Source organism: Rhamphochromis sp. 'chilingali' (assembly GCF_963969265.1).
Source record: "Rhamphochromis sp. 'chilingali' genome assembly, chromosome: 17".
Classification (NCBI taxonomy): Eukaryota; Metazoa; Chordata; class Actinopteri; order Cichliformes; family Cichlidae; genus Rhamphochromis; species Rhamphochromis sp. 'chilingali'.
In genome coordinates, this window is record NC_137944.1 from 5,383,466 (window position 1) to 5,399,949 (window position 16,484).

At 39.5% G+C, this 16,484-nt stretch overlaps 2 protein-coding genes across 2 annotated transcripts in view; both read right to left on the reverse strand.

Annotated features, from left to right (window-relative positions):
- Window positions 1–5,361: 5,361 nt before the first annotated feature.
- Window positions 5,362–16,484, reverse strand: part of fndc5b (fibronectin type III domain containing 5b) — a 33,290-nt gene continuing 22,167 nt past the window's right edge. The window contains exons 5-6 of the mRNA XM_080863060.1: window positions 9,223–9,415; window positions 5,362–5,809 (exon numbers count right to left, since the gene is read on the reverse strand). Coding sequence (XP_080719186.1) covers window positions 9,276–9,415 — 140 coding nt within the window. The 3' untranslated portion in view covers window positions 5,362–5,809; window positions 9,223–9,275. The remainder of the gene's footprint in view (window positions 5,810–9,222; window positions 9,416–16,484) is intronic.
- On the reverse strand, window positions 9,967–11,493 carry LOC308385149 (E3 SUMO-protein ligase ZBED1-like; the record flags this gene model as incomplete). Its single annotated transcript, XM_080863932.1, has 3 exons — window positions 11,420–11,493; window positions 10,806–11,230; window positions 9,967–10,642 (listed from the first exon to the last, which is right to left on the reverse strand). The coding sequence occupies exons 2-3, from the start codon at window positions 11,189–11,191 to the stop codon at window positions 9,967–9,969; spliced, it is 1,062 nt and encodes a 353-aa protein (XP_080720058.1). The 5' UTR covers window positions 11,192–11,230; window positions 11,420–11,493.

Consider the following 16,484-nt stretch of genomic DNA (forward strand, 5'->3'; position numbering starts at 1 on the left):
AACAATTAAAGAGCAGGTAAATAACTTCTGCGAAAGATGTTAACACAAAGCGCAGATTCCTCCGTTCACATGACGGCATGTACACGGACAAACAATGTTTTACTTCAGCAGAATCAATCTTTCCACAGAATGTCTTAGAGAAAATATTAGAATAATAGAGAGGTCTACAAGCATGGTCAGGTTACCACCAGCACAACAGGAATATCCTTCCTGTCCTCTTTTTTGCAGTTTTAGCAGACCTTTTAAAAAATATGTCAAATGGGAAACAAGAGGGCTTTTTAAAAATACTTCCAGATTTGCTGACTGAAACCTTTCTCTGCTTTCCTCTTTGTCCACATGTGCAGACAGAGCAACAACAGCAAGTCTAACACAAGTTTCTAAAAGACCAGCTACACTGCTCTTTGAAAAAGCCTGACATTCACTTCCCTGGAGTCTATTTTGTTTGACATGCTTGTTCTTTAATTCTGCTGTGCTCTACAGTGCTGGTCATGGTGCCCTACTTCTGTCATCGCCTCAAGTATCATATGCTCCCCAAAATCACCAGTCTTCTCTTTGAATGTTTGCCTTTGTACCACTTAATTTCGTTTCTTTAATGTCAGACAGTTTGTCCCTATACTCTACTAAATTATTATTCATTCGAAGTAATTTCTTAAATCCCTCTGCTCTGTAGACACGCTTGTTTTACATCAATATAGTTTAAGAAACTGATATGTGAACGAATTTGTTGATTTTTTTTATCTTCATCCCACATTAAAGAGTAACCAATGTTTCAATGCTTTCTGTGATCAAAAGTGTAAAGCCTAATGCCTCAGTATCACAGGCATATAAATTAAACACCAAAGATCAGCAAAGACGAGATTTTATAGCTGCTGTTAAATTACTTTTGTGGATTTTTCCTTCTTACATTTGGAACACCTTTCCAATGTGCATTCAATAAACCTTTCCTCTGTTGAGCTACACTTGTCTTCCCTGTACAACCATTTGATATTATTGTTAATTATTTTGAACCATTCTGCAAATTTAGATGACAACGGTTTCTCATTCAAGAGTGACCAGTTCACTGGATTCTAACCAGTGGCTGCTGAGTTTGGCTCCTGAAAAACAGCGAATGCTAGCATACAACATTTGCTATAGCTATCAAGCTAATGAAGCTAAAGTTAGCTCCAATTAAAACCTTGCCTTGAAGGCTATAGTATTACCAACTTAGTGACTTTGTCGCTATATTTAGTGAGTTTTCAGACCCCATTAGCGACATTTTTTCTAAAAAGCAACTAGCAACAAATCTGGCGACTTTTGCTGGCGTTATTAGGAAGACTAATGACGATTTTTTGACGTGAAAGCACGTATCGATCTTACTCTCAACAAGCAGTGGGTGCTGCCGTGGGCACCGTGCCTTTGGCAGCAGGTAGTCCTCATACAGGAGTCACCCCCATCTGCTGTCAGAGCAGGACATGTTCACCCCTACACGTCCAAACTGCAAATGAATCACACATGAGCGAAGCCGCTGCTCTCGCCATGACTGTAATGCAGTCAGTTCTTCTTTAACTGTTACTTTTTGTGGATCACAAAACTACTTAAAAACACACACACAAAAGAAGTAACTCTGCCAGAGTCACTTTTGACTGGTCCCAAGCCTGGATAAAGGAGGAGGGTTGGAATTGGGACATTAAAAAAACAATAATTGCTAAAAGAAATTTAATTTGTAGTTCTAAATATATTCTAAATGTATTTAGGATGTTTTTTTGTTTTTTTTTTTACTAATTTTATATCTCTTCCACGATGTTATTTCTCTCTCCTATGGCTCAGTTACAATTACATGAGCATGACCAATTATGCAATTAGGCGATGATGTCATTTAGCGACTTCTAGCAACTTTTAGGACCACCAGTAGCAATTTTCCTTACTGAGGAGTTGGCAACACTGGCTATATGCCTATACTGTTTTCATGCCTAAAGACTTGTGGTTTTCAGAGGACTGGTCTGGTATATACTAGAAGTTATATAGTATTAATAAAGAAATATTAAAGGCCTTACTATTACATTCAAACCATTCTCACATCAAAAGACAAAAAGGCTTTAAGGATAAAGACTAACCAATGTGCTTGGTACGTTTAGCGGCTGGTGCTGTTCACTCAAATCCAATAAAGAGTGCAGGCTAGCTAATTAGCAACTATGAAATGCTAGCATCCACAATGTCAGAAATGCTGCATAAACACAATGCTGGTTTAGAATAGGACTGTCTAGTTAGCTAGTTAACCAGACATGCTAACAGTTATTAGAGTAAATACATTTTTTTGTTTGTTTGTTTTAGAAAAGCCCCAAACTGTGTAAAAAGTGTTTCTTAAGCTATACTTAAATGTGCTTATCAGTGAAAAATTCCTCTACTTATCTTATTTTTCCCTTTCCTCAAGAGTTCTCCTTCACTGAATCTCTCATTTTCTTCCTCCCTTTAGTCTATTTTTTTTTCACTTGTTTACCAGGTAAAGTGTCCATCTCAGCCAGTCTGAGACAAAAAGGTGATAAATGGGCAGAAGAGCAAGCGAGGGATAGGCAGTGGGCCGGCGCCGAATGAATGAGAGAGAGCAGAGCTGATGCCAAGAGGGAGAAGGCAGCTAACGGGAGCCTGAAAGTGGATATAATGAGAATCAGGGGAGAGGAAAGAAGAGCGAGGACGAGACTGGTGAAGGGTAGAAACAAGGAAGGGTGATGTGATATATGAGGAAAAGAGTATTGTGACAGAGGGATTGAAAGTGAGGGTGAAGTCATAAATGGGGGAGAATGTAGGTGGATAAAGGTGGCTGGGGACAGAGGAAGAAAAAAGAAAGGCCGATAAAGTAGGGAGAGGGTGAAAAATGGATGGCAGGGCGAGGCCTTGGCAGAATTGATTTTGATGAGAACGCAAAGCCCTGCTCTCTCTCAGCACACGGCAGTATTTAAATCGTATATGTGCGTATACGTGCTCCTTTTTAGCAGCCATCTCAACCAGCGAGGCATTCAGACATTCACTCATTATCTCTAATAAGGATGCAACTCTGCTGAGTTCAGCTTCGCAGCATTTTTCTGTCGACTTTTTGAGGGAACTCAACTAGAGAGCATCGGTGTAAAGGGGCTGCTGTCCAATATATTTGTGCAGATAATACAATATAATTCAACAGGAAACTTTAAAATAAAAAGAAGCCTTTATCTTTAGCCAGATGATGTGTTTCGCTCCTTCTTCTGTATCCCTTGGAATAGTAACACTATGAAAATGTACACTGGATTTCTCATTTATTAATATTGTATCCACATCTGCTTAAAAGCTTAGGTAGCAAATTATGATTTCCCTTGACTTCAAATATAATCTCCATTTGTTTTTGCTTTTGAGAATTAGCTTCTTCTTATTTTACATATATATGTTTTTGTCTGCAAATCCCGAGAAAAGACTAAAACCAACAATCTGTTCGCTAATCTGCCCGCAGCGCTCACTTTTCATCCATCTGCTCCGACTGAAGACATAAACCTTTAGAACTGCCATAAACACATCTACTTTCTGTTTTTAAACATGGAACATCTGGGCAATTATGATTTTTTTTTACCCACAAATGTTGCCTAATCAGGAATTAGCAGATTATATATTTTGGGGACTACTTTCAGCTGCTGTTAAGTACACACTGGTGGTAAATGGACTGGTACTTATATAGCAGTGGTCCCCAACCCCTGGGCCACGGACTGGTAATAGTCTGTGAGGCGTTTCGTAATGGGCCACGAGAGTTGAGGCTCAGGTGTGAAATTGATTGTTTTCAGGGTTTTTATCAGTTTTTATCGATATTTTTTATCGTTTTTATCATTAATTCGGTTTCCCTGGGTCTTTTCCAGTGTGTTATGAATAGGGTTATTCATACCCTACGCAAAAAAGGTTGGCGACTGCTATTAAATAGCGCTCTTTTAACTCTGACATCGGTTGTAACCGCAAGCCTCATTCACCCAGTGACTCTTTTTTCTAGATCTTGTTAGACAAGTCTTAGACAAGTGCCTTCATCTAACATTCACGCACACGATGGATGCATATTGCCCAATGTTACTTCAACACACAGACACAGGAATAAACCACCAACCTTCTGATTGGTAGATGACCCGCTCTACCTCCTGAGCCACACCCTCCCCAAAGCTAATTATAAAAGGCTATGGTTAGACATACTTTGTAGCAGGACTAATTGATTGTTGATTTTGGTCTTTTTTTAATGATTTTTTTTTACATGTTAATTAACTCCTTCCTGCATAAAATACCCTGCTGGAATCTTGAGTCGAGGCGGTTGGATCCACCCACTTATACTAGTGTGATACGATCAATACTTTGATTCCGTCATCTAAGTTCAATATGGAGCCCAATAACTTTTTTGGGAAATAAAAAAAAATACTTTAAACACACACTATGAAAAGTGTCTTCCCTTTTTTGTGTTGACTGTCATGTCTATTTTATTCATATCCTATAGCCCATTTTAACAGCAGAAGTTGACCCACGGTGCTTTAGAGACAGGCACATTTACACTCCAGATCTCCAAAAAATTCATTTTGAAAATACATGAAAAGCTGAAGGTTGTGTTTCGTTGTGTTAACTAATTATTACGGAAAGTAAAAATTATGATGATTTAGTGTTTAAAATTTGCAAATTAACGATTCATCTCATAAATCCTGACACACTGCTCTGCCCTACATAAGCTGCCTTCATAGGTCAAGAGTAGCAGTATTAGTATTGGTAATACCTGTTATGTATTAATTGGTATCGGATCAATACAAAAACTTAATCCTTCCGTCGTTGGGCCACATAAAACTGATTAGTTTGGTTGTTACATTAGACATGAATATGAATTTGAACTGTTCAACTGTCAAGAGTATTAAAGATAATGACACATGTTTAAGTTGTATTTTTAGTTATTGTAACAACTGAAAAATACACTTAGTAGCACATAGATTATATCACTATCCAGGTTTTCAGTCATCGTCAGTCAATCAAAGTGGTAACAAATTGGCTGCAACTGTGCACATGCATGGTTTTTCACGTTGTCCTGATCTTTTATCCCCGAATTAACAAGCTGGACTTAAGAGTCCCTTTAAGCGAGAAGGAAAACTCCTAAATCTAACCTTAAAAACAAATAACTGTGCGTTTTTTAATACTTCCGACCCAACAATATAATCATTCCATAATCAGGACTGGGATTGTAAGGGCTAAAACAATCACGACAGGAGAAGCACCAAACAGCAATGTGCTTATCATTGAGACATTGACACAGAGAGACAGGGAGAGAGATGAGCTGCTACACAGAGGGCTGTTATAAAGACAGAAAGGAGGTGATGCAGATGGACAGACATAGAAAAAGAGAAAGTCTTTAGCTTGTTTTGTTGTGTGCCGACTGGTTCCTGGACCAGCTATTCGTGTGTGGCAGTCTGCACTTCTGCCATCTCTGACCGATGATACAAACCTGAAGCTGACATTCATGTTTAATGATCCACTCCTGGGATTGGATGCCACCGATGTGGAGTAACTGGAACATACGGGTTAAGCAGTTCTCGTCAAGAAGAGCTTGACCGACAGCCATTTAATATCTCGTGTCTGCATCAGCCGCGATCCATTTTTGGGTTGCTACAAAAGTGAAAGGAGTTTTATCATCTGGTGTTTCCTCTTTCACTGTTTTGCAGCTTTTCATTTTGCAAGTTCACATTTGTGCCTGTTGTAGCTGCAGAGCTCTCCATTGTGTCAAGAAGAGTTTCTGTAATGGATTATCTGTTCTTGAGTATATTTTCTGAGAATGGCTTTCCGTTGGTTTCAGGATCTGAAAGAAACAGAGTCATTTTACTTAAACACCAAAAGGCTGAAGATTAGTCTGGATGATGTTTGTTTTGTGCCATTTTCAAAATGTACTTTCTTGTGTGGATAATTGCACTCAAAATTTGCTTTTTGCTCGCTTGCAATATGACCCAAGTCACCAATTAGTTAATGAGTTTATGGTCTTAATCACTAGTTTTGGATTTTGCTGAATAGAGCACGATCTTGTTTTTTTTAAATAACTGTCCCCATAACCACTAAAAAAGCAGGGTATGAGTTTAGAGTAAGCCTGTGTTTTTTACTGACAAGTCGCCAACTGATAAAAGTCCAGTATGGCCTTGTCTCTCAGTCAGACCACAGCAAAAGCGTGTCGATGGCTTCATAAAGCAGCCTTGCTTCTTAGTGATTGACAGTGATGGGAATAATAACAAGTAACGGTGTTACTAACGGCATTAATTTTATCAGTAACGAGTAATCTAACTAATTACTATTTCTATTGTTACAACGCTGTTACCGTTACTAACAAGAAAATGCGGTGCGGTCGCGTTACTATTTTCCAACAAACAGACGGCTGAAGCTGTGTTCAGCTTACCGCATCTTAAGTAGCTGTCTACGTAAGTAATCTGGGCGCAACAGCTTTAAGCAGCTGCGCACGCTCCCGCGGACGGTAATCACTTTTTGGCACAACACCTGGAGCTAAAGGGGCAAAACAATCACATGAGTGCTGCTGTTTCGCTGAGGAAGAATAAAGTAGTCGTGGTAAGCCAATTACATGACCACTTAAAGACAAAGCAACAACAAACAGTTTTTAAATTGTGCTGATAAACCAGAGTCATGATAAACAATATATACGCAGGGTTTTTTCCTCAATAATTTCGTCACATTTACTGTTTAAGTACAGTGCTAACAAGCACTCTCTGCTTATGAGCAAAAAAACAAGAAACAAAACAAAACAAAAAACAGCCCATTCGTGTTGGTGGAACGGGCATGGTTCCTGATTGGCACCATGTTGACCAATCAAAAGATGACATGGTAACATGACATTTGGTTGTTTAGGAAGAGGTGGAAGTTTTAGGAGTGAGAGAGAGAGAGAGAGAGAGATAGAAAGCAGAAAAAGAGATTTGTAACGTTTAGCGTTTTTGTAGTGTGTAGTTAATGTGTTGTCTTGTGTAGTTAGTGTGTAGTGTTGTGGATAGTTTTGCGTTGTGTGTCACAACAATGACGCGACTGCTGAATGAAAACAAGAGGCGTGATACACCTGCTGCTGTCAGGCCTGCAAGTATCAGGCTGTGATGTTCTCCTTTATAGGGGACAGAGAAAATGAGTTTTTTGGAGTGGCACAAATAATTTGTGTGGCATCTTATTTAATGCAGAACAGCTGATTGTTATGTAAATAGTTTGAAATGGTTATTTAAAGAAGGGGTAAAAGGTAAATAGCTGCAAATAACTTTGTTGTTTGCAAAACTTCTCCACATGATTTTTAAAATTGACAATTTATATTTGCATTTAAAGTTATGAAAGGGTGGAGTGCCCACTCCAGGTCGGGGATGAGTTTCTGCCCCAAGTGGAGGAGTTCAAGTATCTCGGGGTCTTGTTCGCGAGTGATGGGAGAAGGGAGCCGGAGATCGACAGACGGATCAGGGCTGCAGCTGCAGTAATGCAGAGAATGAGGATGGATGGATGGATGGAAGTTATGAAATATGATTCAATAAACATGTTTGTTGTTGTTACGATAGAACATATAACTTTTTCTACTCTGATTTTATGTTTTTTTTGTCTGATTTTAGAACAATTGTGTTAATACAGTATGTCAAAATGAAAACATGACTGTAAATTCAGACACGTGAGGTTGTGCTGAAAAGAATGATGCCAAGCAAGGCAAAGTAAATAGTTTTTAAAGGTGAAATGTGGAGGGAAAATCAAAAGTAGTTAAAAATGGCCAATTACACCCTGCACCCCAGAGGGTTACATTTTTTTCTAAAGTAACGCATTAGTTACTTTTCAAGTAATTGATTACTTTTAGAATCGTGCAACTCAGTTACTAACTCAGTTACTTTTTTGAAGAAGTAACTAGTAACTATAATTAATTACTTTTTCAAAGTAACTTGCCCAACATTGGTGATTGATGTCACTAGAGCCTGAAGGATATGGGATTTGCAAGACCGATAACAACACCAATATTTGGTGATTTTAAAAGCCCAATATTATTATATATTGGCTATTTTTTTCCTTTCAGACACATAAAACATAAACAACTTTTTAAAAAATTATAATGCGTTGTTCTATTTTTACTAATTTACGTCGTTCTTGACTCTGATCAGGTTAGTTGGTTGTTGTTTGTGGCTTTCCAAACAGCCGACAGGGAAGTTGCAGAGCTCCCTTTAGCGGACAAGCTATGCAACATCACTCATAAAATGATCAAAGGCTGTTTCTACTTTTCCGATTTTTTTTTAAAATGAACTTTTCTCTGATGCAAAAAGAATAAATTATTACATTTTTTACTGGACCTTCTCTTACCAAAGACCTGAAGACAAAGTGCTCTGCTATTGGAATTATTAGCTGAAAATGAGTTGCTGCACATCTGCCTTCATCTGATATGTTTTACCTTACCAAAGCAAGCAGCTGCAACAGATTCATATAACTAAAAAAAATGTAAGGTTACATTTTCCAGTATGTTTATAAACCACTCTATCTTATTCTTTGCTCATACTGAGGCTGATAGCTTGTGGCTAGTAAATTTTGAATAGCTTAGCTTTAGCTTTCACATTTTCTCTGTTTGCTCATTGAAAACGATCCATGTTCATCTGGGTAAAGGTGATTTTAAGTGTCTCTTTAGGTTTGTTGTTCCAAAGGTTTGTTTCAACTGATTGACCGTTCGCTAATATCAGCTTCCTGATAACTCAGTCAGGATCTACCTGCTGCAGTGACTACATCCATCTTTACATACCATCTACGCCCACAACCAAAATAAAACACAATGATACAATGACACATCAGCAAAGGGAATCAATAAATGGTCAGTCAAAGAGAAAACATTGATATCGTAACTTAATTAAGGTTGCTGCCTCAAAAAGACATAAATACATCATAAAAACACAATAAGACGGGTATTTCTGAGGTATGTAATAATATATATAATAATATAATGTGTGTATGTGTTAGTCCCCATAGGGAAATAGTTCTTCTGCATTTAACCCATTCACCCAGTGAAGCAGTGGGCAGCCACCAATGCAGCGCCCGGGGAGCAGTGTGTAGGGACGGTACCTTGCTCAGGGGTACCTCGGGGTAGCCATTCAGTGGAGTTGAACCCCCGACCTTCCGATCATGGGGCCACCACTCTACCTACTGAGCTATCCCTGAGGTATGACGTACGATGGGATCGTTTGCAGATAATAGTAAAAAAAAATTCTAGTCTCTCACCTGTCCTGAGGTTTAAGGAGTTGGTTATTGCAGAAGGTGACGCAGGGCTGATCTTAGACATTGCTTCGCAGTAACCCCCCCTGCGGGTGCTCTGGGGTACTGCACTCTGAGGAGTTCTTGGCTTTGTCCTTGTTGTTGTTGGGCTCGTTATCCTTAATGATGTCATACTGACGACAAAACAGGGCGATCACACCTGAGAGACAAATGTACATCATAATTTTCTGGTAAAATAATAACAGTAACATTTATATGATTTTATACCTTACGTGTGTGTGTGTGTGTGTGTGTGTGTGTGTGTGTGTGTGTGTGTATATATATATATATATATATTAGTGCTGTCAATAGATAAAAAAAAAAAACTAACTAATCTCACAATTTTCTGTTATTAATTGCGATTAATCTCAATTACTTTATTAATAGCCTGGCTCCAATTACATTTTTTCATTCTTTATATTTTAAGATTGTAACAGACATTTATGCAACACAATGAAGTAAATGCAGAATAAACACAGAGAATGTATGCTGAAATTCAAAGAGAATTTTAATGGTTTTCATCAATCTTTAACACAGTGAAAACTTACAAAAAACCTTTAAGGCCATCAACAGTGACTGAACCCAGGCCTACAGGTTAAAGTGAATATCATAACAATAAAGGGTGCACAAAACTCAGTATTTAAAACACAAAAAGACACGACTGAAAACCCAGAATGTTGAACATTTTTCACTTCAAAGGAGCAATCTGGATTAGTCCTTCTTTGCACTCAGCCAGTTACTGAGGCAGACTATTCTGTTTACATTGTCTGATGACAAAGAAGCACGCTTCTTTTGAATGATGTGACCTGAGAGTGAGAATAATCTCTCACAAGGCACTTTGGTTGCAGGGGTTGACAGGTACTTGCGTGCAATAGGTGCCAGCCTGGCATGTGCTCCTTCTCTCTTTAACCACCACTGTAGTGGACACTCTCCTATGTCAATTTTGGGCTCTGCTTTGTACAGATTCAGACAGCAGTCTATAGCATCTTCCTCTTCCTCTGTATCTGAATCAGGAGAACCCAGCAAGCAGATGGACATCTTGCTCTTCTTTGGTGAGGGTTCCTCTGTTGTCTGAGCAGATGGTTGGTGTGCATCCGTCTCTGACATCAGAAGGTCATGTACTGATGCCCACACCTCTCTTCTTTCATTTTTGGAAAGGCATTTAAGGTCTTTAAACCTGGGATCAAGGGCAGTAGCGATCTTCAGCCATGTGAGATTGCTGCTGTCCCTCCGCTGAGCTAGGTCTGTGGTAAAAATCTTCTTAAACCTCAAAACGTAGACTGGGTCATCATCTGAGGGCTCCATAATCCTGAACAAATGACACAAGGCTGGCAACACCATGGAACAAGAGACATACCGCTCTCCTCCCAGCAGTTCGGTAACATATCTGCAATAGAAAGATCAAGTCTGTATTTTTCTATTAATCACACAGAGACAAACATAAATACCACATATGAAAATACACAGAGAGGTGGAGGTGGAGAACATACTTGAAAACAAAGCTAGAATGCAAAGATAGACACACAATCATGAGAAACAAAATGATTTACCTGCAAGGTTCCAGTAGTTCCTCCAGCTTTTGCAGTCTGTCAAGCTCCTGGTCAGTCAACATAGTCACCTTGCTGTTTTGTTGAGTCAGGATGGTGGTCAGCCCAAATTTGTTTCTCTGGATCCGCTTGATCATCTCTAGGGTGGAGTTCCATCTTGTTGGAACGTCCTGAACAAGCGGTTCTGTTTGATGTCCATGTGCAGCTTGCTGTGCCTTTAATTCCTGAGCGTTTGCTGGACTATGCTTAAAATGTCCAACAATCTTGCGACATTTGGCCAGAGCCCTTTCAAATGCGCTGTCATTAAGAGAAACTGTGACCGTTCTTTGCAGAATGTGGGCCATGCAGGGCATGTGTTCAAATGGAAGTAGTCTGGCGGCTGCAACCATGTTACGAGCACTGTCGGTGCCAAGCGTGGTTACCTTGTCCTTGATTTTCCATTCGTTTGCAACATTCAGAAAATGGTCAGCACACGCCTCAGCATAGTGTCTCTCTTCAGTTTTACTCACTGTTAGTGCAAACGATTGCATAGTCCAGTCGTTATCAATAAAATGCGCCATGACCCCCAAGTAATTATCGTTGTTCACCGAAGTCCAGTGGTCTCCGGTGAGAGCGACATTCCTTACTTGCACAAGCTTGCTGGACTGCTGAGCCCTCTGGTCCCCATACAAAGTGTGCAGTCTCGACACAATGGTTCCTCTCGAGGGCAGATTGTAACACACATCTCCTGATGCAGCACGAATGACTTCTCTCAGTCTATCATCTTCTACTATGCTAACTGGTCGGCAGTTTTTAGCTATCCAAACAACCAAGGAATTGGTTACCTTTTCTCTCACATTTTTTGTTATTCGTCCACAAGCACCATACTCCTGAAGCGTAGACTGGCGAGGTCCCGTAGAGGTGGATTCAGTTGGGTGTTTTGCTCTCAGGTGATACGCCAGTGATGAACTGCTTCTGTGGTACTTGAATTCAGCTTTGCAAATTGTGCATATTACTCTCGTTTTGTCCAACAAACCATCAGGCAACTTCTTAAAGAGAAACTTTCCACCCAAAAGTCCGCCCTCGTCCATGCTTGCGTGTGTTAGCTAGTGTTAGCTAGATAGTAGCATGGTGTCACTTCTTCTTCTAATCATTTCTGTCAGGCCAAACACCAGCATAGCACACTGTTGCCCCCTCCTCCAGAGGTGCTCATGAATTTAAAGGTCTTAGATTACAGGAAATTAATAAAAAAACAAAATCAGCGTTAATTTTTTTTAATGCATTAAACATTTCGCGTTGATCTTAACAATTAACGCGATAATTTTGACAGCACTAATATATATATATATTTAGTATCTATACATAACCAAATCTAATTTTTCATACACTTAACAAAGTTTATGAACGTAGTTAAATATAACCCAAATTTGGAGGGAGAAAAACCCAAAACATTAGCAACAAGAGAAAGCAAAACTGGATCTGGATGAAAGGAGGAGATGCTGTGGGACTGAGGGAGATCACTTTACACATTTTGTTTGCCAAAAATTATTGAGTGGCAGTGCGATCTCATAATTCAAATCATATTTTTGTAATAAAAATAAACCCCACTGCTGCTTTATATGGATGCCACAAAGTCTTAGGCAGGTGGGTGCATGTAAAATCATAACTCCATGAAGTTCTCTGCCTTTTCCATAAGAGGTTTAAAATGCACTGCAATGAAATGTTCTGCATACTTAGGGGAGCGTCCCATGGGTCTGCTATACTTTAGTGGCAGAAGACGCTAATAACAGCACTAGGAAGCTGTAGGCTACGGCGCCTCTCGTGCTTACCACATTCAGAGAGGCATGAACACCAGGCAATCATTTCTAAATGTGAATCTGGATGTTAACCAGAAAGGTGCAAAGAGCAGAAAAAAATACATTACTCTGTGTGTTGCCTGATTTCTTGTCCAAGAACATCCTCCTTCCAATCAATCCAGCATGGTATTATTTCATGCTTTTCCACACTTGGTTCTCGCCATAATAGATGAAATTAATCTGAAAGAGCTACAGCTTTTTATTTTTATTTTTTAAATGAGCACATTCCCTTGTATTACTCTTGACTCCTGTTTCTGCTGTAGATACATTAAGAGCCTTATTCTTGTTATATGGCAAACACAGCTCCACTGGCTAATGCTGAGAAAAACTTCAGTGCTACAATTCATATTGGGTCATTTAATATTATCCCTGATGATAAAGACTGCGAAAGGGTGTCAGACGTCAGCCCAGCAAAGACTCCAATCTGGCCCACTGGACAGCTTTAGAAAATGTGACGGAGAGTGTAAATGTTGGACTTTTAAAATGTATTTTAATACGTTTAGTGCTTTTCCTACTGATAAAGACCATTCATACTACACCAAAGTAATTAAGTAACAGATAAATAGTTATAAGACAGAAAAAGTCTTGTTTTAGTCACTCAGTTAGACATTGATCACCTCTTGTAAAACAGTTTGTTAGAAACTTTGCTGACAAGCTGATAAAATAGCCCGATTTAAACCAAAACGTGAAAACATGAAAATAGTTTTCTTTCAGCAGCTGCAAGATATGATACATGCTACTGATGTGTCAATAAAGCCATTCAAATGGGGCTGAGAGAAACAGAGACACAGGCAGCGTGAAATGAGCAGATGGTGATATGAAAGTGATGTTGAGATAGCCACATGGAGCTTGCCTTCAAGTCAGGGAGATTAAAAACATGGCATAGGAGTTACAGATGCGACGGCAGATAGCGAACAAGCGCGGAGAAAAGGAGAAAGGGAATAATTCATGAAGGTGGGGGAGCACGTGGAGGGTGCAATCCAGGCCTGAATGGGCTCCAGCCTCAGTGGTTCTGCTTATGTCAGCCTCCGCTCATCTGATCACTGCTATACCAAAGAGTGAGATGGGATATCTTGCTGTGATATCCCCCAAGCATTCCCCACAGGCCCAATTAAAAAGTGAAAAACATAATTCGCCTCCTTCACTTTCAGTTTTTTTTTCACTATGCCCTCGTTTTTTCTTTTTTTCCTCTTTTCTCAAAACTCGATTGACTCAGTTTTTCTCTCTTTTCTATCTCCCAACTGTCTTTGAATCCACGTCTCATGTCCTCTCACGGCTAATAGGCAGTGGAGATCCAGGTCTCCTGCAGAGTACTGTGTGTACTGTATATACCTTATACAGTATTTGGGCCATATTTGTATATCATTGCACTTGGTGAAGTGGGTTAGGAAGCGATATTTATAGCTGCATGTGTGAAACAGTGTTGAGACGCATCATACAACTAATAACTAGAAGAAGAAGTAACAATTCTTGTATGTGGATGTGTCATTTAGTCTACTTTTTCCACAGCAAAGCACTTAACCTTGAGTGAAAAAGTGAACTGTGATATAAAATTCATTTCAATGTAAAGTCCTCTGTTATTGAGCAACAGCTCGCTATAAAGAATGAGTCAGAGTTTCTGCAGCTGGTAGGAAGTACAACTGACTATGGTCGTATATGTCAGCGGTCCACAACCTTTTTTGGTCCATGGACCAGTTTGATGTCAGATATATTTTCACGGACCGGTGTTGCGGATAAATACAACTAAATAAAATGATATGACCGAGACAAAAACTGTGGTATTTTGTAAATATAATAATAAACACAAATTCACTGTGTAATTGTGTAACTTTATTAGCAGCGTCCTCCTGAAATGCACCAACAATATTGAGAGTAACATCCTCCTCTCTGCCCCTTAATGCGCTCTGGTTGCTATGGTAACGCGTAAATATTTCTTTCAATATAAGACGCACAATTACAACACAGGAAAAGAACCAGGGAAACCGAGTTAACGATGAAAAACCCTGAAAACCATAAATTTCACACTCGAGCCTCAACTCTCACAGACCAGTACGGTCCGTGGCCCAGAGGTTGGGGACCGCTGGTTTATGGGACTGTGTGGGTAATCCCCAGAGGATGAATCTTTGCCCCTTTAACAGACAGATACATTACACTAGTTTATGTAACTCTGCTCAATAGTGATAACAGGATGAGTTTTATTTATATATTTATTTTTTGGTTCTGACACTGAGTGGAGAGTTGCACACAGATTACAGATTGTTTGCAGAAGACAGATATTCAAATCCATTCAATTCATACAGTGCTGAATGGCAACAGCTGTCACCTCAAAGCACTTTTTTAATGTAAGATAAAGATCCTACAAATATTAAAGAGGAAACCCCCAACAATCAGATGATCCCCATATGAGAAAGCACTCTGTGACAGTGAGAAGGAAAAACTCCCTTTTAACAGGAAGAAACCCCAGTAGTGACCAGTGGGGTGAGGGGGAAAATGCACACATGCAAGAGAGCCAGAGATGAAAATGAATTAAAATGAGTGATAAAAACACCAGGAAAGTAAAAAAGAGTGAATAAGAAATACTCAATGCATCATGGGAATGCCTAGCAGACTAAGCCTGCAGGGATCATAAGTAAGCTTGCAGTCTGAGAGTAAAGAGAAGAAAGATGTCAGCTGTGTAATTTCCTGTTGAGGTTATGATCTAAGTTGCTCTACCTAACTACAACCGGCTATTCCAGAGTTTCCAGAGTCAAACTAGCAACACATTGATGTTTTTAGTCATTATTATTATTTCCCTTATCTTTCCAATGGCTCACCGCAGCAGACTGATCCAGATGTTTGATTTGACAGGGCTTTATGGAGGATATCCTTCCTGACGCAACCCTCGTACTCATGGTTCCAAGATGAACCTTTCTTAAGGTTTAGTTGACAAACAGAATTTTCCTTCTCACATGATGATTTCAACTGATTTCAAGCAAACTGTCTCACCGTCACAATGTCAAAGATCTTTTGACATGTAATCTAGCAGAACCATCAGTGCTTTACATTTAGCATTTAGCATAGAAGCAAGGTCAAAACAAAATGGAGAAAATGGTAAATATGGTAGAATCCTAATGTTAGCATTTAGCTTGAAGCAGCATTAAGGTTAGCATCATCACAGAGCTGCTCGCAGGGCTGTAAGTTTAGTCTTGTTACTAGACAATGTTTTACAGACGGGTGGTTATAGATTGCTAGAAATCAATCCCTGACTCCTACAGTCCTCGTGCCAACGTATCCAGTAATAAATCCTGACACACACCATTGTATCCACTGGAATACAGTGACTGGTTGGGGAGACCGGTCTCTCCACAGTAGTGATGTGTCGGTTGCAAACGAAACGGCTCTTAGAGCCGACTCTTTGAAGAGAACGACGTGAGCCGACTCCTTATTGGCTCCTTTCTCTCACCCTCTCTCTCGCACTTTCGCACTCTCTTCACTCTGCACACAAGCCTTGTGCTTTGCTTTCAAAACACGTAAAAACTCCAAAACACGTAAAAGCTTTTGTTACCTAGTGGCTACACAAGCCAGGAAGTACCAACGACCGGATTTGGTGTGTGGTAGTAACAGGTAAATGAACATTTTTTTGAATTATTTGAATATATATATGAGTGCTTGTGTATAAATACACAAACAATACACATATGCTTTCAATTGTGTAATTTAAGTGATCTAGGTAGCTCTGTTTTGGAAGTTCAGTTAACGCTAGAAATGTGTTTTGGAGTTTGTACGTGCTTTGTCTCAAGGGGCCACCGCATATATTTATATATAAACATATATACACTCAACAAAAATATAAACGCAACACCTTTGT